This window comes from Lissotriton vulgaris, chromosome 10 (assembly GCF_964263255.1).
Source record: "Lissotriton vulgaris chromosome 10, aLisVul1.2, whole genome shotgun sequence".
In the NCBI taxonomy this organism is placed as follows: Eukaryota; Metazoa; Chordata; class Amphibia; order Caudata; family Salamandridae; genus Lissotriton; species Lissotriton vulgaris.
Window position 1 is genome coordinate 1011782052 of NC_141698.1, and position 24093 is coordinate 1011806144.

A 24093-nucleotide genomic window follows, 5' to 3' on the forward strand; every position below is an offset into this window, starting at 1 on the left:
GAAGGCGGGCTCGCCCCAGACAGTTGTCATCCACCTCCAGACTACGGCCGACCTCCTGTACCTGCTGGGTTACTCCATCAATGTGCCGAAGTCACACCTGTGTCCCTCTCAGAAGCTCCTCTTCATCGGAGCGGTTCTGGATTCGGCGCATTTTCGGGTTTATCCTCCCGGACAGCGGGTTCGGGATATTCAGGCTCTGATTACGATCTTTCAGCCTTTATTCCGAGTCTCGGTCAGGTTGACGCTGCGGCTTCTGGGGCTGATGGCCTCCTGCATACTTCTGGTGCATCACGCCAGGTGGCGGATGCGGGGTCTGCAGTGGGACCTGAAATTTCAGTGGGCCCAGCAACAGGGCAACCTGTCCGCCCACGTCCTGATCTCGGTGTGCACTGCGAGACAGTTGCAGTGGTGGCTCACGGACTGCGATTGGGTCAGTGGCAGATCCCTCTCCCTATCCCAACTGGAGCACGTAGTTGTGACGGATGCGTCCCTCCTGGGTTGGGGGGGCCTTATGGGAGAGGCAGAGATCCGAGGATTCTGGTCTCCGTCGGAGTCCCGGCTCCATATCAACCTTCTGGAGCTGCGGGCGATCCGGCTTGCACTGAAAGCCTTCCTTCCCTCTGTCCGGGGAAGTGTAGTGCAGGTGTTCACGGACAATACCACTGCCATGTGGTACTGAAACAAACAGGGTGGGGTGGGGTCGTGGAGCCTTTGTCAGGAGGCTCTGCGCCTCTGGCAATGGCTGGAACGCCAGGGCGTCGCCCTGGTGGTTCAACACCTGTCAGGTTCCCTGAACGCCAGGGCGGACAAACTCAGCCGTTGGTGCATGATGGATCACGAATGGCGTCTGAACTCAGACGTGGCGCAAGGTCTCTTTCAGCATTGGGGAGAGCCTTAGTTAGATCTATTCGCCACAGAAGAGAACGCGCAATGTCATCCGTTCTGCGCGTTGGAATTTCCAAGGCGGCACTCACTCTGAGACGCTTTTCGTTGCGAGTGGAGCTGCGGTCTATAGTACGCCTTTCCACCTATACCACTTCTGCCCAGAGTACTGAAGAAGATCAGGCGCGACCGGGCCCAAGTCATTCTTGTGGCTCTGGACTGGGCACGAAGATAGTGGTATCCCGAGCTACTCAGCATGTCCGTCGATCCCCCGATTCGTCTGCCTCTTCAGGAGGACCTTCTGTCGCAGCAGCAGGGGACGGTCCTCCACCCAAACCTGTCCAGTCTCCACCTCCATGCGTGGCGATTGAGTGGTGACAGTTGAGGCCATTTGACTTGCCTCCTGAAGTCTGTGATGTGATTCTGGCAGCCAGGCGTCCCTCCACAAAATCGGTATACGCCTGCAGGTGGAACAAATTTGTGGCATGGTGCACAGCAAAGACTGTGGATCCCTTTTCTGACCCCTTTCAGAGGTTCTTTTTCTTCTTTCTCTTGCCCAGCAGGGCTCTGCTCTGGGTACTGTCAAAGGCTACCTCTCTGCCATTTCAGCCTTCCTAAGGCTTCCTGATGAGCCTTCTCTTTTCAAGTCCCCTGTTGTAAATAGATTCCTAGGGGGCAACACTCACATGTTTCCTCCTGTTCCTTTCGTGATGCCTCAGTGGGACTTGAACCTTGTTCTGACTTATTTGATGTGCGCTCCTTTCGAGCCACTTCACAATTGCCCTCTTTGTCTTCTGACTCTTAAGACTGCATTCCTGGTTGCCATCACCTCTGCCAGGAGGGTGAGTGAGCTCCAGGCTCTATCTTCTCAACCTCATTTCCTCTCTGTCTATCCGGACAAAGTTGTCTTGAGAACGTGTCCCTCTTTCCTGCCCAAGGTAGTCACAGCCTTCCACATCGGGCAGTCCATCACCTTGTCCACCTTCTTTCCGCCTCTGCATACCTCAAAAGAGGAAGAGCGGCTCCGCCGTCTGGACCCAAAACGTGCGCTCTCATTCTACTGGACCGCACACGCCAGTTCCGGGTGGACGACCAGTTCTTTGTTAGTTACGTGGGCGCTAAGAAGGGATGGGCGGTGCATAAACTAACCATTTCTCGATGGGTCGTTTTGTGCATAAAGGCTTGTTATTCACTGGATAAAAAGGAACCTCCTGTGGGGCTGCGTGCCCATTCCACTCGGGCCACTGCGGCTACTACTGCCCTGGGTCGGGTAGTCCCCTTGCAGGACATCTGTCAGGCAGCTACGTGGGCCTCGCTGCACACGTTCACTAGACACTATTGCCTGGACAGCCAAGTCCGGAGAGATGGCTTTTTCGGCCGTTCTGTTCTCCAGGACTTTCTGGTGTGATCATTGGTTCGCAGACCCACGACCGGGGTTGGTATTGCTGGGGTATCTATTCTAAGGTAAGGAATCTAACACTAACCTGTTTCTTTCAGATGCACAAGTTACTTACCTTCGGTAATGATATATCTGTAAGAAACAGTAGTTAGTGTTAGATTCCTTTCCGCCCCACACATCCTCCCCGTTCTGCGAACCGATATCTAGGGTTAAGGTTCTTCACTTTGAGGGCTATAGTTTCTTGACACCAGTGTCTGTTTTTATCATGACTCTGCGTTTCTGGCACGGAAAAGCTGTGTATAAGAACTGACGTCAGCACGCGAGGGCGGCGTCTAAGTACTCCGATGACGTCATCCCAGCACGGACGCAGAGCCGCAGACGACACCTACCGACGCGCAGGGGTACTGCTACGCAAAACTTTCCAGATCCAGTCTGACGCCTGGGGATATTCTAAGGTAAGGAATCGAACACTAACTACTGTTTCTTATAGATATATCGTTACCGAAGGTAAGTAACTTGTGCTTCGCAGGCCAATCCTAACACCCCTTCTGGGGTCCCAGCAACTCTCGGGACAGCACTTCCGGGTTCAGCGTACTCAGGTGCAACTCTGTTCGTCAGGTCTTTGGTGCTGCATGGCGGCGGCGGTAGCGACTTGAAGACCTTGGGTTACCAACTTGCCCCAGCAGGCTTCTTTAGCTGTTGTGTCTCTGCGCTGCCAACAGGAAGCTAGTCAGCTGGCCCCCCTTGAAGTCTCTTGACTGTGCTCTGGAGACAGCTTCTCCTTGAGCAGGACACGGCAAGCACAGTCCCTCTCTTTGCTAGCCACCAGGTGTAACAGGTGCAGTACTCAATGGTGCAGCACTCAACGGTGCAGCCTCTCTTTTCTGGTCCTTCGGTGCAGCAGGGCAGTCGTCCTTCGGTCTTTCTTCCAAGTCGGTTAGGATCTGAGGTCTTGGAGCCAGGGGTGCCCTTTTTTGCTCGAAAGTGCCCATGAGGCAGGATGCCGTTGTTGGTCAATGGGCTACTAAGTTTCCTCCCACCTAGTGACCACTTCCTGTGGAGTGTGGCATCTTGCTATTACAGAATGCACCATCCTCTCCACTCCCAAGATGGCAAGACCCCTCTCTGTGTTCAGACCTCCATAACCCACTCGAGGGTGTGGCTACCGCAGGGTTTCATGTCCTGTGGAAAATTGCTTTGCCAATGGCTTATCCTCTACTATCCTCAGAGCCAGCCTGTCCCCCTAAACAGTAGAGCAGCCTTTTGGGCTAACACTTGTGTGGTTTCCTGCAGGAGGAAGATAATACCGCTCTCCTAGCAGGTATTTATTGTGTCCTTTCCTGGGAGTCTTTAGCTCTTTTTTCAGGAGGGCAGAAATCTGTCTGTAGGACAAGCCCTGTGTATATCAGTAAACATGCACTGAAAACCTTGGGCAACTAAATGCCATCTTTTAAACTTGCACTTTGCCCACCAGTGGCATTAAATTTGATTTGACCATCAAATCTGATTTAATGCATGGATTCTTTTGATACCAACAGTACAAACCTAAGTTGTCCATTCAGAAATTAGCTGGACTGGGGTGCCAGCCTGTAACTCTACTTGCCAGTGGGGCTACAAGCCTATACACAGGAAAAGCAACAATTTAGACTTTTTACTGCTGCATCATGTAAAAGTACATGTCCCACTTAGTAAAAACATTTAGGGCTCCTATAAGGGTGACCTACAGTGAAAGAGAAGACTTGGGCTTTGCCATTACTTTAAATGGCAAAGTCGAGTTAGCATTTTTAAACTTCCCCGCCTGTCTGCAGTAGCAGACTGGGAGCCATTTTTTATCTTGTCCCTCTCAGGGTAGCACAAGTGCTGCAGTCCCTGGTGTACACTCTACCTTACAGGCCCTGGGTACTCACGGTACCATATACTAGGGACTTAGAAATAAGCTAGACTATGCCAACTGGGGACTAGCCAATTAAACACAAACCATTTTAGGGGTCAGAGCATTTAAGAGTTGTTAAACCAGTACCTATTAGTCAAAAGTGGGGGTAAACCTGCAAAGCCTGTGTCCTTACAATGAAGGTCCCCAACTAAGGTAGCGTTTTCCCCAATATTATTTGCTCTGGCAAATGAACCACTCGTAGCTAAGATCAGACAACACTTACGTGAAGATGCCTTGAGATGCTGTAAGAGGCTAATGCTAATTTCTCCCAATGCAGATGATATGACACTTTATTTACGAGACATAGACACCAGCCTTAACCTGGTGCTTAGGAAGTGCATCTGATAGAGACATCTAGCTGCAGATTCCTTACCTTAGAATTTCCCATGCTTCAGACTGGATCCGGAAAACTTTTGGTCGAGCAGTACCGATGAACGCCAGTATGCAGCGTTGGTCGGCTCCACATGAAGTCATCCACGCCAGAAGTTACATCTGCGTCACCTATATTGGCGCCACCTCGGCACACTGACGACATTTCTTTTCATTTCCGCGCCAGCTAGTGCAGATCAGTTTAGAGAGCTACTCTGTCACTTTTTGATAGGCTTTTTTTAACGTTTTATTGACGATTTTTGGTGTGTAGGTTTTTGAACATGTCAAAGTAGACTTCTGGATTCAAACCGTGTGGCGCCTGAAACCGCACCATGTTGGTGACGGATCTACACCTGACTTGTCTTTGGTGCCTTGAGCGTGACCATGACTCAGTCTTGCTCCGACAGCCAGGCCCTGGCTCCAAAAGCTTTGAGGGAGCAGTCTCCAAAGCTACTTGTGGCCTGGTGTCTGACTCCATGTCGTTCGTCCTGGAGATCTTGTTCTCGGTCCCAGTCGAGAGGAAGGTCCGGGTATCGTTCCAGGAGACTTAAGTCCTCGTCCTCCTACTCGAAGCTGTTGGGTCAGTCAGGTAAGAGGCTTAAGAAACACAAGAAGTCAAAGCATTCTTCAATATTTCCCCAAACGTTGGCTAACATGACAGAGGCGTCTCAACGCTCTAGGCCTCGTTCTGTGGAACCTGCTCCTGGGTCGGCTCAACACTTCCCTGCCTTTTCAGGAACCTGAGGGATCCCCGCCTAGCTTAAAGATTTCCTGTGACGCAGTGTGCTTCATATTTGGGCAGCCTGACCCTCCCAATGCGCCTTCAGGCCATGGATGATCAAAGGGGGCTCCATTGGATTCTGCACTGGCGACTCTGGCACAGATACCCCTCAATTGATCCGGTGGTGGATCCGGACTGGTGTCTGTCGTGCCCATGCAACCTTCCATGGCACCGCCCCTCCCTCATCTCCCCCACCTTGCACCAAGACTCCCGATGCCAGCCCCATTCTTATCCCTGAAGAGCCGGATCTGCGCTGATTCTGGTGCCGACGGCACCTTTGGGTCCTAGATCGATTTCTCAGCCTTATTTTGAGTGGCTAGGAATGGAGCAAGAATGGGAGGGGTTGCTGGACCCTTTACAAGACCAGCCTGAGCACAAAATGGACTGGTATGAGGAATGGGTGAGGCTAGTGGACTGGATACCTCTATAGATTCTGGCCTGCTTTCTCTGCATACCGTGGCTACGGAGGAGGGAGCTTCATATGCTATGGTGGTGAGAAGGTCAGCTGAGGTCCTGGGCCTTCAGCTCCCGTCGGTGGAAGTCAAGGTGAACATTTTAATAGAGGTCCTGTAGCCTGGTGTGTCCACCTAAAAACTCCTCCTGCCTTTCAACGAGGCCTTGACTAATGTTCTTTTAAGAACCTGGTCCAAGCCCAGCACATGGGCTCCTCTGCAAAGGGCAGTCTCCAGCGGCCATCTCACTGCAAAGAGCGACCCAAAAATCCTCACCAACCACCCTACCCCAGATGGTGTCTGGTGGTCCAGTCCTCACAAGGTGCCTTCCATTCCGCACCCCCGGACAGGAAATCCAAGAGGCTGGATGGTTGGGGAAAGATATTTTTTTTCCGCCAGCCTTGCATTGCGGTCAGTGAATACTGCTTGTCTATTGGGCTGTTGTGCCCACTCCTTGTGTGAAACAGTTGCGCAAGTGTGAAGGAGGCCCGGGCCAGTCTCTCCTAAGTGATATCAAACGGTAGCGCTGCAAAAAAGTTTACCATTCTTTGTGGGCTTGACACCACAGACTCACTGGGCAGAGCTTTGTCATCGACAGTGGCTGTTCGATGCCACGCTTGGCTGAGAACTTCTGTTTTTTTTTTTTTTAGACTGTTTGGGTTTCCCTTTATGGACATGCCCTTTAATGGCTCCTGTCTCTTCGGAGACCAGGCAGACATGGCCCTGGAGCGCTATAAGGACTTATGGTCTTCGGCCTAGGCCTTTGGGCCTTTTGGTGACCACTCTTCTCCATCTGCTTTTTGCCCCTTTCGTGGCCACGGAAGGGGATTTCAGCCGCGCCAGCCATACCCCAGCCACAAGATTGTGCAAGTTCAGCACCTTTTCATGGCCATGGGAGCCATAGAGAGGGTTTCGGTGCCAGAAGAAGGCTGTGGTTGCTATTCCAGCTTCTTTCAGGTCTGAAAAATAACTAAAGCCTTTGACATTTGGTGGATCTGCGAGCCCTCGGCTACTTCCTCAAAAAGGAAAAGTTCAAAATGCTCACTCTTGCTCAGGTCTTTTCTGCCCCCCACCTCAGAGACTGAATGGTAGCATTGAAGTTGCAGGACGACCATTTTCACATTCCCGTCCTGCCTGCCCATCGGCGCTCCCTGCAGTTCACGGTAGGCCACAAGCACTCTCGGTTCACAGTGATCCACTTTTGTCTTACCAGTGCCCCTCAGATGCTCACTAAGGTGATGGCAGTGGTTATAACTGATCTGCACTGATCAGGGGTGCCAGTCTTCCCCTATCTTGACGACTGGCTGTTGAAATCTAGCTTGCCCCACACTGTTCTCTCTTACCTCCAGGCTACAACCAATCTTCTGCTTTCGCTAGGGTTCATTATCAACGTGCTGAAGTCACACCTTAGGTGCTCCCTTTTCATACGAGCTGTTCTGGACACAGTGCAGTGTCAGGCCTATCTTCCCAAACAATGAGTGCAGGATATTCAGTCTGATACCGATGTTTCAGCCTTTACTCCTGGATTTCGATGAGAATGACTCTGAGGCTGCTGGGCCTCATAACCCCCTGCATCCTGCTATTGGTGCATGCCAGATGGCATATGCGGGCTCTGCAGTGGGACCTGAAGTTCCAGTGAGTGCAGCATCAGGTCAATCTCTCCGACATGGCCCAAATATCTGAGGGAACTGAACATGACCTGGAGTGGTGGCTGCCCAACCGCTATTGGGTCAGAGGCAACCCTCTCTCCATTCCCCAACCAGATTTCAAAGTAGTGAGAGATGCTTCACTCCTGGGATGGGGTGGCAAATCTGGTAGAGGTGGCGATCAGAGGACTCTGGTCTCCGGTCTAATCCGGACTCTGCAGTAACTTGCTGGAGCTCCGAGCGATTTGCTTGTCATTGAAAGCTTTGCTTCCTTCGATCAAAGAAAAGCTGGTTCAGGGATTCACAGAAAATACCATTGCCTTGTGGTACTGCAACAAACAGGGCGGATCTGGTCATGGACTCTGTCAAGAGGCCCTGCGTCTCTGGATATGGCTAGAACATTACGGCATATCTCTGGCGGTTCAACACGTGGCAGGTTTACTGAAAGCCAGGGCAGATGAACTCATCTGTTGATGCCTAGTGGATCACGCATGGCATATCGAACTGGAGGTGGCGCAAGGACTCTTTCAGAATAGGGAAGATCTGTTCGCCTCTGCCAAGAACGTGCAATGTCATCAGTTTTGTACGCTGGAGTTTCCAAGGTGGCACTCACTCGGCGACTCTTCATTTCGAGGGCAGCTCAGGCCTCCTGTACACCTTTCTGCCAAAACCACTCCTGACCAGAGTGTTCAAGAAGATCAGGAGCGACCAGGCCCAAGTTATTCTTGTGGCTCCGGACTAGGCAGTGTCTAAAACCCCTGTGTGCTTTGACGCCAGAATTACTGCGGAGCTGGTTATTTTGTGTGACCTTCCTGGTGGGGCCCGATGATGAAGCATGTCACCAACTAGGTTGGTGAGTGAGGGCTTTCTAAAGAATCCATTGTGATTCTTTTTCGGACTTCTCTTCTCTCAAGGAAAGTGCACTCTTTTGTTGTTTTTCACTATATTGCTCAAGGGGACTAAGAGTGCTTCTTCTTAGATTGCCTGACAACCCTCTCTCCTGTTGTTTATTGGTGGATGAAAGGGTGAACAGATGGATGGATGAGTGAAAGGGTGAGTGGATGGGCATATGCGTGAAAGGGTGGATAGATATATAAATGGATGAGTGAGTGAGTGAAAGGATGGATGAGCAAAAGGGTAAATGGATGGATTGATGGGTTGAAGGGTGGATGACTCAGTGAAAGATGGATGAGTGAATGAGTGAAAGAGTTGGTGGATGAGTGAAAGGATGGGTATAATGGTGTAGATAGGAGAAAGAATGGATGACTGAGTGGATGGATGTGTATGATGGATAGGTTTGAAGATGGATAGGTTTGGATGGGCGGAAGGATGAACAAAATGGTGACAGACTGAATGTTGGGTGAAAGATTAAATAGATGACCGAATGTACAGATGAAATAGTGGCAGTGGCCTTTATGAACCTCGAGGGCCACCTATCCCCTGCAAAGTACATGGAGGAAGCCCCCCACGCTCCGGACCCAGTCAGAAGCTCTCAGGCCAGTTGCCCTGCCCCCGTGGACAATGTTATATGGTGCCTCTTGAGCTTGGGGGCCACCCCACACTGGGGGCTGCGCAGGCTAATGCTACGCCAATGAATGGTGGATGTCAATGGGTGGATTGAGGGTTGGAGGGATAGATAGATTCTTGGATGGGAGAGACAAGCACGCTCTTCTGGGGAGGGTCATGGTGACTTGCTTCACTTGCTTGGTGCCATAAAAGCTTTGGGTCAAAGTGGGGGTATTTGAATTTTCTGGCTACTTCCTTGATCTGCATACTTGACAAAGTCAGTTTGCTGCTGAAGCACTGCGCCTGGGGCGCAGACAGCCTTGAAGCAACTGATGTCCATGCACTGGAGTGCCTATACATTGGTCCACGCACTATATTTCCGAGGCAGAACGGCATCAGTACTGAGTCACAGAGCACGATCTGATAGTGTGCAGAGGTATGCGCAATAGTTTCCGGATCCAGGCCTATGCCTGGGGAATAATCAAAAGGTGGGTAATCTGGTTTTTGCTAGAGTCTCTACTAAGAAGAGTGTTACTGATGGGAAGTAGGTTGTTCTTTTATGCACTAATGCTCAGTATTAACTGATCCTGCAAAACTATTGAGTTTCTGACATCTCAGTTGTGCTCCTTGGTAGGTCTCCTCTGAAGTTTGATTTACAGGTTACCCCTGACCAAATGTGTAGAACACGCCATAGTACCTAGCATATGTAGTTTAATATTTTACAAAAAAGGAAGCACATTTTTCCACATTTACTCTCTCCATCCTCTTCCTCCTCAGCATCTCAACAAGCAGGTTGGTAATACATAAAACTTGACATTTACATCATTCAGAAATACACAGATTCTTTAAATGGCATTGCTGTCTTTTTTGCATTTCGCACCTTGATCTTTTTCACCTTATCTCCTAACCGTGCAAATTCTAATTTTTCTTGTTAATGTGCAGGTATTTCTTGGCCACAATCCATCACTTTTCAAAGAAGCTACCCACCTTTTTGCCGACTTTAGCAAACTGAAACCGGATGATCCAAGGGTAAATGTGGCTGAGGCTGCAGCTCAGGGTGTCAACTGCTTGAAACCAGAATATATTGCAGAGTACCTCATGCAGGTGTGTATGGAAGGATATTATTTTATTAGTTCCACATAGATGACTTATTTAATTTTAGTTTTAGTAAGCTAACAAAGATAGTTTTGTTAAAGTTACTTTTAAATGAATTACAATATTGTTCACAATAGCACGCATTATTTTGATTAACCTGTTCTACAGTGTTCACCTATTGCCCCCAGAACTTTCTTCATATTCTTAAACCCAGTACCTTGCTTATCCCAGCTCATTGGTAGATCCTTGAGCACTGCCAGACACTGTTGTATTTTAGTACAACGAGGTCCACTATTGCAACCAACCACACTCTGTAAGCCACTACATCGCCTTACCACTGCATTGGAAAGGTACGCTCCTAATGAAATTAGACCCTACATTTACTTTATATGTACATTGACCTACACTCAACAATATTGCTACTTCTTATACAGACCCTGACCTTAAACCTAAACACCTCACTCTAAGGCTACCCCTGATTCCATCCACAACAGAATTCTAGCACTAGGCGCAAGCCTAACCCCCTAGCCTACCACTTGCCATATTCATAAATCAATGCCATATGCTAGTTTAACCCCATCTGTGCCCTAATCTAGTCATAGACTCTTAATCTGTACTCTTAGCCTAGCCCTAAGTTTTAACAATAAACCTTATCCTACCCAATGTTCTTTCCCAACAACCCTAAAACTAACTCTACCCTGTGCTAAACCCAAATGAGAACAGTTACCATTATACTTACCTTTTTCGATGTGGAGGTATTTCCACTGTACTGAATCCAGTTAGTGGTAGGTTTGTGTGGTGGATTTTAGATATGGAGGCCCACTCGGTAAAGCACAACTTAGGCTGGTCACTGAATCTGTATTTTGCAATACATTAACTTTATGGATGGGTTTGTATGGCATCAGAAAATATTGTGTTTATACTGGGAAAGCACAGAGTGCTCTTTTTTGTGATAAGTTGTATTCTTTTCCTTCCTTTTAAATTAGTGTCTCTGATGGTGAGATTGATCTGGGTGGGAAAGCAGCTGATGGTAATCATAAAAGCCACTAGCTGTGCCTGATCTGGACAGATAATGTCTTGGCAGAGCACACTTTGTCACATATTGGTTCTGTCCACAATAGAGAATTTTTCATGTTCTGATAGGTTGAGGTGTGGTGCAGCGGCAGGGCGGCTGACTCCGGAGTACGCGGCTCACGGTTCGATCACCAGCGCCGGAGGCAAATCAGCTCAGCATCATGTGACTCTGGGCAATAACTCACTTAATTTCCCCGGTTGCCCTCAGTGCCTAGAGTGTCTTGAGACCCTTAGGGGTGATTAATTCGAACTTTACAAATACCGGGTTTAAGGAACTGTTAGGACCCCGTGAAGCTACAGGATGCAGGAATTGTGAATTGCAAAACCTACATATCTATGGATAATGCTCCCCAGTGCATCCTCCCAACAGGGAAGAAACTAGAAAGAGGTAAGAATGGTTGATTACCATGCTCACTTCTGCCGCTTGGGTATCCCATTGGCATTTGAAGGCACTGATAAACATATTTGCAGCAGCAGATCAGAGCCTTTTCCCAACTTTACCTTTGTGTGGCTTGACTATTTTAAGTAATGGGGAGGCAAGCCCGCCATTAATATCCTAATGTACTTTTGGCTGAGAAGCCTTCAAAAAATATTTAGTAGTTTCTCAACAACTCCAGCCTTGTATCCAATGTCTGATACTTTGATGAGTGAGGAGGGACAGGAAACGATTATCTCTAAATTGTAGGTGAACCCCTAAGCACACATAGTTACCTCATGTGCGGAGTGTGATGGGAATCTTGGTATTATTCTGATTATTTATGAAAACAGTTGTAGCTGTCCCTCTGCTTCCTAAAGAGTTAACTGTAACCCTATGTCTTCTTTTCAAAGGCAGACAAGGCAGCCTGGGGAGATGGTGGGTGCCTTTTAATCTCACTTAGAGCAGGTGTGCTGAGACTAGACCCCATCTGCATGGTTGAGCTTTGGAGCCTTTCTGGCCTTCTTGTTGCTTCCACGACAGGGAGAAACTGATGCCCCTGACATAGATGCTGACTTCACGTTAAGGGAGGTTCGTACAGCCCTGGGGCAGTTGCTGGGAGGGAAGGCGCCAGCTGGAGATGTCCTTCCAGCACAGTTTTATCAGACATTCGCTCCCGTTCTTATTCAACACCGATTGGAGGTACATTGGGAGGCTGGGGGTCCAGTGCGTTAGCGGCTTATATGAGGGAGGAATGCATCACAATGCCGCTGAAAACCGGATCGTATCCATCAGATCCCTTTGCCTATGGATTGCTTACAATGGTTGACAAGGACACGAGTACTCTGCAAAGTGCTTGCCCTTCGCTTGAGATCGGTTCTTACAGGCTTAATTCATGACCAATGCGCTGTTTCATACGTGGACGTAGTATTTCCATGAATCTAAGGCACCTTATGCATGTCTTACATGAGGTGGAAGGTAGGGAGGAGGAACTGGAAGTAGTATCTATCGACATAGCCAAGGCTTTTGATTCAGTGAAATGGGACTACCTTATGCAGGTTCTGGTGGCAAAGGTTTGGTACACACTTTTGCTCTTCGGTGTACCTCCTGTATATGAAACACACGGCAAAATGTTAGTGGGTAGGCTATGCCATGAAACATTTGAAGTGGGCATGGGTATGTACCAGGGCTGTAGACTGTTGCCCCTACTCGTTGCAATCGCATTGGAGCCTCTTGCCATTCATATCCGCCCGAACAAGGCAGAATGAGGGGTTAAGGGGGCATTACTCACTTGTCCTTATACGCGGACGATACTCTCTTTTATCTCTTGACTCCTCTGCAATCTTTCCTCGTCCTGTTGTCTTATTTGGCCTCATTCAGGGAACTGTCAGGTCTTGAATTCAATTGTAGGAAATCGTTGGTATTTCCATTGGGAACCCTGGTCAAGCATGCCCCATGCCCATTCGCTGGGAGACCTTTACGTTCCAGTACCTGGGAATATTGATGGCCACACGCCACTGAAGCGTATGCAGCATAATATAGGAAGAGTTACTGAGGGCCTTCACTCTTCGGTGCAGTTTTGGAACTCTCTTCTGCTCTCTCATATGGGATGTGTGTCAGTCGCAAAGATGGTGTTTTTACACCAGTGCCTATACATTGCCCAGCTCTCAGTTGACATTTTACCACGTGCAATGTTCCGGAGGTTGCATTCCCTCCTAACTTCGCTGATTTGGGTCGTAGGACGGAGCAGGGTAACCAGGACCCATATGATTCAACCACTGGAAGAGGGGGGATTGGTGGTACCAGACTTATAGCAATACTATTGGGCCTCCCAAAGGCTAGTGGCTAGTAGAGGAGGGCACATGGGCTAGTAGAGAAGGGCACATGGGAGAAATCGCTCCCTGGGAATCTGGGAGGGCACTCCTCCCTCAACCCCTGATGTCGGGGCTAGGTATAACGTTTTAAACGAAAGAGAGGGGCTCAATCTTACCCAAACAGGAAATAGAGCTCCAATGTACTGTCAAGTAAAAAATGTTTTCCTTTTGGGAGGTTAAATGATCTCAAATTCAAACAGTCACCTCATTCAGTCAACAACTCTCACTCAATTTACACATATTGAACTTATTGTTTGGGAAGTACTCAACACAAGAAAAAACCTAATTTATATAAAAATATACATTTTATCTAACTTAAAAGGCGATCGTGCAGACGCGAGAGACACCCCGGGAATACCCGCGTGACAATTATACAAGCCACGAGCGTGAGATACCCGGGTGCAACAACATCACAACATTATAAAGGTTTCCCTAAACAGAATTAAAGAGAGAAAACGTTAAGGTGGAAAAACCATACAAAGAACCACCCATGCTATAATAGAAGCAGTGAGCCTTATAATAGCATAAATCAGCCTTGAGGAGGTGAATGAGGGCACTGCAATACAGATGCGAATAGAATAAAGCCTATCATCATACCTGTACAGTTTTAACAGTGTTGTGGGAGATCGGAATCTATCAAAAAACGGCCCCAAACAGGACATAGTCCGGACAAACCTCAGTCACCCAGATGCTTTTGCATAGGTGAAACATTGATTGTGGAGAAAGCAATATACACTGTCCTGAAGAAGGAGGCTATAATCATCTAAAGCTTCCGAAACGCGTTGACGCATTTTAGAAGGGTTAAATTTGGAGTTGTAGGCAAATAGTTTGGTATAAGGAAAATAAATCTTCCCAATGTTGTCAACAAAGTGTCCAAACTAACAATACTAAAGACAAAGTGCATTGTCTTGTTCCATATTTCTCCCATTCCACATTAGGTGGTTTTAAAACATTGTTTTATGTAGAGTTTTAATGAATTTGTATATGGATTTATGTCTCTTTATTGAAAATAAAAAATGTATATTTTTATATAAATTAGGTTTTTTCTTGTGTTGCGTACTTCCCAAACAATAAGTTGAATATGTGTAAATTGAGTGAGAGTTGTTGACTGAATGAGGTGACTGTTTGAATTTGAGATCATTTAACCTCCCAAAAGGAAAACATTTTTTACTAGGTATAAAGTCACAGTACCGTGCTAGGTCAGGCACACTGCCGCCCTGTGGGAGTGGATGGTAAAGGTGGTCCTGGGTAGGGTCTTTGTCACCAGTGGCTTTATCTTTTGGGACCTTCTGGCTTTTAGAGCACTGAGGGAGTCTGTGTACCTGTCAGACTGTAGGATGAGAGATGTTGGGGGACTTGTTTCCAAACTAAGAATTTATCGCTTTTGAGGCAGCACAGGTAAGCTTCGGGACAATTTTTGCAGCATGCCAGTATTGATGGCAACGTTTGGGATATTTGGCCCACATTTCCAGTGACCTGGATTGCTTTGCTTACCTTTAGAGGCCTGTTGGAATGGGGGGTGAGGGTGAGGGTGGGGAAGGAGGGCAGCACCTGATCTCAGAGTTCTGTTTCCTACCCGGGAGGATTGGGAGGATGAACTGGGGGCGCAGATAGAGGATGCACAATGAAGGAGAATCTGTGCCTTGGTGAAGACGGTGTCGAGCAATGCACGATTTTAAGCTAATTCATTTTCACTTTCTGGATCGCACATATGTTGCACCCATCCTACTCCATAAAATGTACCCTAGTTAGTCGGCTTCCTGCCCCAGGTGTTGGGTACCAATGGCTCCTTTTTACATCGGGCCTGGACTTGTCCCAAGGTGCATGAATACTGGTTCAGGGTGTTGGACCGAGTGAGGCTTGTGATGCGGAGCCCTGTGGACATGGGCCCCACTGTTAAGTGATATCTGCAGGCAGAAGGATCAGAAAATGGCCTTTAAATTTCTGCACCTTCTTTTGCTATTGGCTAAACGGCAGGAAGCAATTACATTGATGGGTTAATGTGGGCCGAGTGTGGATCAATGGGTGAAGGATGTAGCGGAATGGTCTGTAGCTGATGATGCCTGATTGCAGCGGTGTAGGCACAACAATAAGCCATCTAACTAAACTCCAAATAATGCAGAATACAGCGGCGAGATTGGTTCAGGACCTTCCGCCTAGATCCTCGTCTACACCCTGCATGAGATCTCTACATTGGCTCTCTGTCAGACAGAGAGTACAATTTAAGACCCTCTGCCTGACTCATAAAAGCATGTACGGGAAAGGCCCCAGTTATTGGTCCAAAAAACTACGATGGTTCCAGCCGGTTAGATTGCTTGGATCAAGTAACGAGTCCCTTCTGACGCCCCTTAGAATATGCAAGGCAAGATATGGAGGAAGGTGTTTTCCCATCTTTCCCCTGCACTCTGGAACAAACTCGCTTTCCACCTACGCACCATCTCAGATCACAACTGTTTTCGAAAGAAATTGAAATCTTGGCTATTTGATAAATTAGCAAGTATCTTATTGGAGCCGTTCTTTTGTAAGGCGCGGCATATGCCTGAAGGAGTCTTGGTGCTAGGAGTCTGCTGACAAGTCCACTACACCAACTGTAATCAGAACTACAGTGGAAGAGCATAAAGCCAGGATTTTTCAACTCTTTTCTAAAAGTCTGCAAGTTGGATTGCCCTCTCAAATGTTTCGGCATATAATTCCAGAGCTTGGAGGTGTGGTAAACAAACCTCTACCACACCAAGAGGCTCTGTGAATTCTAGGCACCACCACTTTTTTGGAGACTGCAGATCGTAGATACCTGTTTGGTAAATACCACGAAAATCTTCTTGTGAGATACTCATGGCCACACAGATGATGAACTTTATAAGCTGTACACAGCGCTTTAAAAGTGACACTCTTTTTAACCGGGTGCCAATGTAGTTCCTCTAAAGCTTTCAAGACAGAGTCACACTTATTTGTATTTTTAAGCAGATGAGCTGCTGCGTTCTGTATCCTCTGCAACTTTTTTAACATCCCTTGCTGCAAGCCCAGATAGAGGGCATTGCAATAATCCAGTCTCGAAAAAAACAGGGACATGATAACTGTTTTCCTGAGATCATAAGAAATAAAGGGCAATATTTTCTTTGGTGTTTTTAGCAGGAAAAAGACAGTCCTTGAGGTATGGGGGAGGGGGGCTACCCCAGACCAGATTTATGGACCCGAAGGGTACTGGATAATTTCTTCCTCTCATACAGAGGGGACGCTTGTTACATATAAGGACTGATTTGGTTAACTTATTTGGTTTACTGAAATGAATGCATGGTAGATTGAGAGGGAATACTCTGTTACTGTTTAGGATATCTATGACATGTGTATGTAGGACATGCCATTATTGTAATAAAGCTGTATTATCTTACCTTACCTGTGACGTGGGACGATGGCAGTTGGTTATCTGACTGTTGATGCCTGGTTTGCATTATTTAAAACAATAAAATATATCTTAAAACATCCGTCAATACAGAACCAAGATAAATCTACACTCCTAAGACAAATTCTTGAAAGCAGATGACATTTGAGATGCCCTCGGCCTAGGATGGGGATGGGGTGGGTTGTAGTCTTTATATCCAAGATATACACCATCTCCTGCATAACTACCAATCTGGCTTCATATCATGCTGCAAAATGGAGCCCGCTACATACTCATCAGTAGATGACACCATCATGAGCACAGATGAAGATTGCCTCTGTCTCCTCTCCTAATATTACTGGACCTCTTATCTGCCTTCAACACAGGCTTTCATCCCACGCTTAGCCACACTCTGAAGTCTCAAATGATATTGTCTTTCAATTGTTCTTCTCCTATCTTTCCAACCAACACCAGGTCATTTATGTGGGCGACTCCAGGTCCCAGAAGATCCCGGTTACCTGTGGAGTAGTCCGGTGTTCCATACTGTCCCCTGGGCTGGAACAGCACCACATTTCACCAAAACGCTGGACTTGAAAGTCTATCCTCTGCTCCAGACGGCCAATATCTCAAACACTGCTTGCACCTCATCCAACCCTGGATGTTCAGCACATACCTGAAGCTCACCCCAACCAAATCATATTATTTACCAAGAACAACAAGCTAAAAATAGTACAAATGTGCTGCAATGATATGAACCTTGATAGTTTTAAACCTAACTTTTACCCAATGCCAAATCACTTGGTTTCACCCTGGATACCAACCTTCTCCCTCAAGGGACATACTGCCATGAAAATAGACAGCCTGCTACCCGATCTCTATACAAAAGAAAAGTAAAACCGTTCCTCCCACAATATGACTTCAGAACTGCTGTTCAAACCCTCATGCTCTTGCAATGGACCCCTTCTGCAGGGTCTACCCAACTCTACGCTGCCTTCCTTAAGAAAATCATGCACACTGCAGCAAGGCTCATTAACGGCGTGGAGAAATATGATCCTGATGAAACTCCACCGGCAACCCATGCTTGACCCCTTCATCTTCAAAACAAGGTGAATCATTTACAAAGCCATTAAGCCCCCACCTATCTGATCGACAAGCTCATTGTCTCTGGTCGCTCTCTGCACACCTCACGACAGGACTAGACTGGGTGACAAAAGAAGCATAAAAAACATAAAGCATCTGTCCTTTTCCATCTATGCACCCAGGATCCATCAGGATGCATGGCAAACATCCTTGAAGAAGAAGCACCCATTTATAGAACACTATATGCAATAACGGTCCACAAACCGGCTACTTCTCCAATTCTTTGCCTCTAACCCTCTGCTGTATGTTGCTGGGTTTGCACTATATAAATACCACATACATACATATAACTGTTCTAGTCTCTGGAATAAATTAGCCCTTAGAACGCGTGTTTGCTGGTGCTTGGCTTGGCCAGCCTCGGTTCACTTCTTAAAACAGTCTTATTTGAACATTCTGGAAACGTTAAGCTGTCACTGACAACTGGAATGAAAGTGCCTTGAGAGAGTGCTTTATAAAACCGTTTTACTTTACTTTAAATTTCCCCCCTACATATAATTCTGACTGTTTATTATGTGCACACAATTGACTAAACTATGTCTTGGTGCCATGATGTTCAAAGATATCTATCATACTGAGCATATAGCTATCAACCAATCCAATTTTTACTGGTTTCCAAAATTGAACCTGAGACATTTGTGCCTTCTAGAAGAGGTTTATCGGAAGAACACTGGGAATGACCATGGTGATACCAAGGCAGTGTATTTACTACATAGTAGGATCCAGATCAAGGGTGAAAGAGTCAGGTTTTTAAACTCACAATAAAAACAACTGGCAGCATGTGAATGGAACATCCAAGTTCCATCTTATGCTTAAACCTGTACATAGTTCAAGCAGTCAGCATGACAACAAACAGTGCAATAATATAAAAATGTTAAGTAAAGTAAAGATGATTTTAGAATAAACCTACTAGGAAATGCCTCATGCACAATATTTGCCCGTGAGGAGGACCAGAGTAAGTCACTTAGTCATTGTGTAGCTGATACTTTGTATCACTTCATTGCTCGGTGGCGTTCTATTCAGCGAGAAACGTCGACGCTGCCTGTTTGACTGTAATGTGATTGAGTTCACGTTGGAAATCCTTAGCAAATCTCGAAGATCCCCCTCTCGAATGATACTGGATATACAACTTTGGATGTCCCTAGGATTTCATGTAAAACTGTAAATATTTGCCCCGCTATGAGCACTGTACTGTTTGCACTTTGAATATTTGTTAATGCACCCATGACAATATGAATATAATAAGCATTTTCTGAAAAGAGTGGCCATTTGTAGATGTGTTTGTTTTTTCGATTGTCGCTAATGGACATTTATACCAAAGTATAAGTGATCAATCCGTGCAGGCATGATCCATTTGATGTTAAACTTATAAATGAGTCACAGGGGACACTTGTAATACTTATTTTGTAACTACCCTAGTTGGATATATAGGGTCTTGTCCATGTTTAGTACTTAAAAAGGAGGACCAAACGTTAAATAGTCTGCCAGAGAGGCATACCACTGCTGCTAGAGGATTCCAAACAAGTGGGTGTGGATGGGTGAAAGCTGAACAAACCAAATTTGGATGTGATACTTTTGTATAATCCCAGAGTTTTGGAGTATTATACATTCTGAATTCATTGTAAACGTTGGAGCTGCACCTTTAATCCTTATGCTTTCTTTTTTGTTAGCCTTATTCATGGCCCACGGACGCACTTCTATATTTGTGCATCATGGCATGGAGAGCAGTACCCAGTCCACCAAGGAACTCTGGTGATAGAAGAATCAAGGTTCATAACAAGTGGCACTTGATAGAGACTTTTAGCACATATTCCTTACCTTACAATTATCTCCAGGCATCAGACTAGGTCTGGAATTGTTTTTTGACCAGTACCCTTTCATGCCAGTAGAAGGCGTCCTTTGGCTCATAGTGGCGTTGTCCGCGCTGGAAGGGACATGCACAGTGCCTTCATAGGAGTCACCTCAGCACGCTGATGTCCGTTCTTTTCTTCCTGTGCCAGTCAGTGCAGATCCAGATAGAGCTACCCCCAGTCATTTTTTGACGGACTCTTTTTTGACTTTTTTTCAAAGTCTTTTGAAGAGGTTTTCTCCCAGTGTGGCAGAGATGTCCGCTAGGAAAGCTGGCTTCAAGCCCTGTAGCACCCGTCACCGACAGATGTCAGTGTTGGACCTGCATCTTGTTTGCCACTGGTGCCTTGATCGCGACCAAGACGATATGGCCTGTGTCGACTGCTGCGCCATGCACCCCAAGGCCTTGAGGGAGTGGTCCCTCAATCTCTTTCCCGTTCGATATGCGACGCCGCAATGGTCTCGATCCTGGTCGAGAAGAAGGTCCCAGGATCAGTCACTGAGCCATTGATCTTCGTCGCTTTCAAAGTCATTAGTAGCTTTCATTTCTGTAGCGCAGCCATCCAGGCGCTTAGGTAAAATTAAAGGGTCAGCCCATAATCACAGGATGTTGAGCTGACACCAGATACGGACACGGATCCCCAGCTCCCCAGTCAGCAGCTCTGGTCGCTCTGTCATATCCTTTCTCTAACCATGTTGCAGAGTGCATTAACGTATGTGACCAAAAGAGGTCCCAAAGGACATCTAGTGACAACCGGCGGTACTGCACCATTTCACAGTTTTGTGCACAGTCGAATAGTAAATGTTGCAGTACCCACAATAATGTGCTGCATAGCTAAATACTTATAGGGTCCCAAAGGCGAGACTGATTGCATTGCAGATGCTTGTTCTCTGAATGGAAATAGTTGGAGATGTATTCCTACCAATGATGGGAATAAATCAGCTTCCTGGGGAGGAGGGGGGAATTAAGGAGCTCTACAAGTGCAGTATGTGTTGGGAAGGAAGGGATGTCTCCACAGGGAAAAATATTTCCTCAGGTAGAAAAAAAGAAATGAGGCAAAAATATCCAGGTGCACTCATGCAAGACTTTATCACATGACTGATTTTTCACTATGTACTATTACTCATGCACGAGTACCATCTCGTTAGTGTAAATGAGAATTCTCAAGAGGTTGTCCAAGAGTACTACAGGTAACCTGCTGCGGAAGTGTCCACTTCCCTAAAGTACTCCTGGGTCTGTTGTGCATTGGATAAAATAGTAAATCTACATTCTCACTTGGGTGCAAACTTACAAGTGTAGATATTGCGTTTTTTATATTGGACCTGTAGATGTCACAGAGATATAATAAGAGTTACTTCTTACATTTAGTACTTTTCAAAATACTCCTGTTCCATTACAGAATTGTGCAAAGACAAGAGTCTCAAATCCCACAATATTACTGTATAGCTTTTTATGCTGTTTTTGTGTCCTGGGTAATCAAATGTATTTATCTGGATTTTGAAAATGGCAAAGTGATTGCTTGTGCTTTCGCCTGCTAGAAAAACGACTTGATTATTCTATCACCATTACCCTAAATTGAATGGACATAATCAATTCCTCTTGTTGACCACTCCAGCAAATACTTGTCGTTACCTTGTAAAAAAGTAAGCTATGAAGGTTTGCAGTATCAGGTGGCAATGTTATTATACTGTACAAAGCATGCCTCTTTTTTTAGCACATGGCTTCCTGAGGATCTCACAACCTAGCTCTGATGTGTATGCTCATGATCTCCTACCGCCCTAAGCTGGCTGCGCTCTTTTTTGGAAGGTCGTACGTTTCAGGTCTTTGAAGATGGCAAGAGTTCCAAACCTCGGCTCCTCCAGTGAGGTGTTCCTCAGGGTTCGTCGCTGAGCTCGACACCTTTTAACCAGTATCTGGTCCCCTTGGCATCTATTGTGGCCCCTTTTGGGATCCATATGGTCACTAATGCCGACGACACCCAACTGGTCGTAGCCCTAAACCAATCCACACCATATTCCACGACCCTGAAAGCTTGTCTCACGGAAGTGGTAAACTGGATGGGGTCCTCCCAACTGAAACTAAACGGAGGAAAGACCGAGGTCATGACCTTGGGCAACTTTGATAACTCGGCACTTAGAACCATCTGGCCAGAATGTATGAGTCCTGTTCCAACCCCTAAGCCTGAAATAAAGAGCCTGGGCATCTGGCTGGATCATAATTTGATGTTCCAAGTTGCAACCTGCTTTGGCTTGATCAGAATGGCAAGGAAAGTGCTCTTCCTGCTTCCTCCCCAAGCCAAGAAAACCATGGTCCAGTCTATTCTGCTCTCCAGACTGAACTATGGCAATGCACTCTACCTGGGATCCCCCACCTCAGCTAGATTGTTGACGGGAACACCAAATTTGTCCTCCGCAAAACCCGATCTCCGTCTCTTTCACTGGCTGCCAGTGAAAGAGCGAATTACTTTTAAATCACTTCGCATTGTCCATAAATCGCTTCAAGGGTTAGGCCCACCCCTGATCTCAGCCATAGTTCAGCCTTACAAAGCTAGGAGAAAGCTGTGCTCGGATGACCTTCGTCTCATCGCAACCCCCAGAATAAAACGTTCTCGAAGTGGCGGCAGACTTTTCTCCTTGAACGCAGGCAGACTTTGGAACGCTCTGCCTCTCCACCTCCGGAATGAACCCAGTCACTGCTCCTTCAGGAAACCGCTAAAAACCTTCTTATTCCCTTAAATCAATCTTCCTGCTCTGTCCATAGGATCAGTAGGTAGACTGGAGCTTGGAGGCCCCCGGGTAGCCATGCACTCTATAAATGCCCTTTCATTTAATTTAATTTCATCTGTTGCATCAACCTTGCGGTCTGTATTGTACCTCTTCACTTATTCTGTACTATTGGTAAAAGCTTGTACAATCCTCACTAAAAATATATAACCAGCATGTGAGTGTTTCATAATTGTTGGAGAAAGTAAAATAGGAATCAAGTGAGGTATTTTAAATTAGAACGTTTGGTGCTATCGAATGAATCTTGTAACACATTTATTTTTCAGGAACCTCCTCCTCCAATGGACTCTTACTGTTTACCAGAAGCACTGTCATCTCTACAGAATAGCAGAATGAATGAAACACTAACATCCCGAAAGAGGAAAAATTCTGGAGATACAAATGAAATTAAGCGGACCAGATTACATTGAGTTACATGAATTTCTAAACTGTGAATAATAAAATTATTTATAAGCCTTTATTTTTAGGGTTTTTCCTAATGTTCGAACCATGAAATTGTAATGTTGTATTTTTTATTATTAAGGTTGAAAAGTTTTATTGTTTTTAATAAAACATTTTTACCAATTAATACATCATTATTTGCATTGTCTTGACTTTCTGTTGTGTGTACTAGCTAATACAATGAGGTAAATATGCTTTCTGATGGGTAATTCGAACTGTAGATTCTTCCTCTTTAGAATATCCCCAGGTGCCAGACTTGCAGGACGCATATTTCCATATCCCCGTCCTGCTGGCCCACCGGCGCTACCTGCGGTTCACGGTAGGCCACGAGCACTTTCAGTTTACCGTACTCCCCTTCATCCTCACCAGTGCCCCTTGGGTGTTCACGAAAGTGATGGCGATGGTCGAAGTTCATCTGCGCAGATCAGGGGTTTCAGTCTTCCCCTATGTCGACGACTGGTCGTTGAAGGCGGGCTCGCCCCAGGACAGTCGTTTCCCACCTCCAGACTACGGCCGACCTCCTGCACTTGCTGGTTTTCTCCATCAATGTGCTGAAGTCACACCTGTGTCCCGCTCAGAAGCTCCTTTTCATCGGAGCGGTTCTGGACTCGGCGCAGTTTCGGGTTTATCCTCCTGAACAGCGGATTCAGGCTATTCAGGCCCTGATTCCGATCTTTCAGCCTTTATCCTGAGTTTCGGTCAGGTTGACGCTGTGGCTCCTGGGGCTGATGGCCTCCTGCATCCTACTGGTGCATCACGCCACGTGGCGAATGCGGGCTTTGCAGTGGGACCTGAAGTTTCAGTGTGCATAGCATCAGGGCAACCTGTCCGACTACGTTCTGATCTCAGAGGGAACTGCGAGTCAGTTGCAGTGGTGACTCACGAACTGCGATTGGGTCAGCAGCAGATCCCTCTCCCTACCCCAACCGGAGCACGTAGTAGTGACGTATGCGTCCCTTCTGGGATGGGGGGCAACATGGGAGAGGCAGAGATCAGAGGCCTCTGGTCTCCGGCGGAGTCCCGGCTCCATATCAACCTTCTGGAGCTGCGGGCGATCCAACTTGCACTGAAGGCACAC

General features: G+C 46.8%; 1 protein-coding gene across 3 annotated transcripts in view; it reads left to right on the forward strand.

Moving 5' to 3' along the window:
- The window catches only part of TOPBP1 (DNA topoisomerase II binding protein 1), a 289247-nt gene extending 266105 nt beyond the window's left edge, over positions 1-23142 (forward strand). For all 3 annotated transcript variants that reach the window (XM_086942059.1, XM_086942060.1, XM_086942061.1), the window contains 2 exons: positions 9911-10072; positions 22841-23142. In XM_086942059.1, coding sequence (XP_086798185.1) covers positions 9911-10072; positions 22841-22984 — 306 coding nt within the window. In that variant the 3' untranslated portion in view covers positions 22985-23142. The remainder of the gene's footprint in view (positions 1-9910; positions 10073-22840) is intronic.
- The last annotated feature ends 951 nt before the right edge of the window (positions 23143-24093 follow it).